We start from the raw sequence: 876 nt of genomic DNA, 5'->3' as shown, positions 1-876 counted from the left end.
ACATGCACGTGCTTTAAAAAAAAATACTATTAAAGAGTCAATCTTGACCATATAATATTCTTGTCCGTGATTTTTCTCTCCCTATATAAATCACTTCTTTATTCCCTCCATGAACACCAACCCATTTCATCATTCTACTCTCTTCAGTTCTAAAAAACCAAAAATAATCTTTCTGCTCTCTCGTTCTCCTCCTCTCTCAAAAGATATATGGGCAATTGCGCATCGCCTCAGTACAAGGAAAAGGTTGCCGGTGGTGGTCTAAACTGGACATCTCCGGCCAAAATAGTTCACATAGATGGAAGGCTACAGGAATTCAGAGAGCCAATCAAAGCCAGCAACGTACTCTCCCTGAACCCCAACAGCTTCCTCTGCAGTTCAGAATCCATGTACATTGATCGTCGGCTGCCCCAAGTGCCAGATGATGAGGAGCTTCAAGTGGGTCAACTTTATTTCCTCATGCCACTATCCAAGTCAAAAACCCCGTTATCCCTGCAAGAATTATGCGCCCTTGCTAGTAAAGCTAACGCATCTCTTGCTCAATCGGACATGGGGCTTACTCAGAAAAAAAATTACCGTATTTGGATAGATGTGGCACTAAAATTCTGGCCAGTGATCAACGGTGCTGTAAGATTCCGATTCGCATAGACATAACTGGTCCAAAGTTTCTGCCAAGACGGACCAATCAGCGAACTTGGTACTAAAATCCCAGAATTAACGGGAACAATGTATTCTTTCAAGGACTATTGCTTTCTTTGATCAATTTTAGTGTGTAAGAGACAGTAGTTACAGTGTTTTTCATCTTCTATGATTAGACTGCAATGCTAGGCCAGACCAACTTTCGATATCGTCTGAACCGTTGAAATAGTTGTTGAAGTT

At 41.6% G+C, this 876-nt stretch overlaps 1 protein-coding gene across 1 annotated transcript; it reads left to right on the top strand.

Moving 5' to 3' along the window:
• Positions 1 to 207: 207 nt before the first annotated feature.
• Positions 208 to 645, top strand: LOC133699440 (uncharacterized). The gene has a single exon (XM_062122678.1). It carries the CDS (start codon positions 208 to 210, stop codon positions 643 to 645), a length of 438 nt encoding a protein of 145 aa, XP_061978662.1.
• Positions 646 to 876: the final 231 nt, after the last annotated feature.

Source organism: Populus nigra, chromosome 7 (assembly GCF_951802175.1).
Source record: "Populus nigra chromosome 7, ddPopNigr1.1, whole genome shotgun sequence".
Taxonomy (NCBI): domain Eukaryota; kingdom Viridiplantae; phylum Streptophyta; class Magnoliopsida; order Malpighiales; family Salicaceae; genus Populus; species Populus nigra.
Note: the sequence above shows the minus strand (reverse complement) of the source record. Positions and strands in the feature narration are given on the sequence as shown.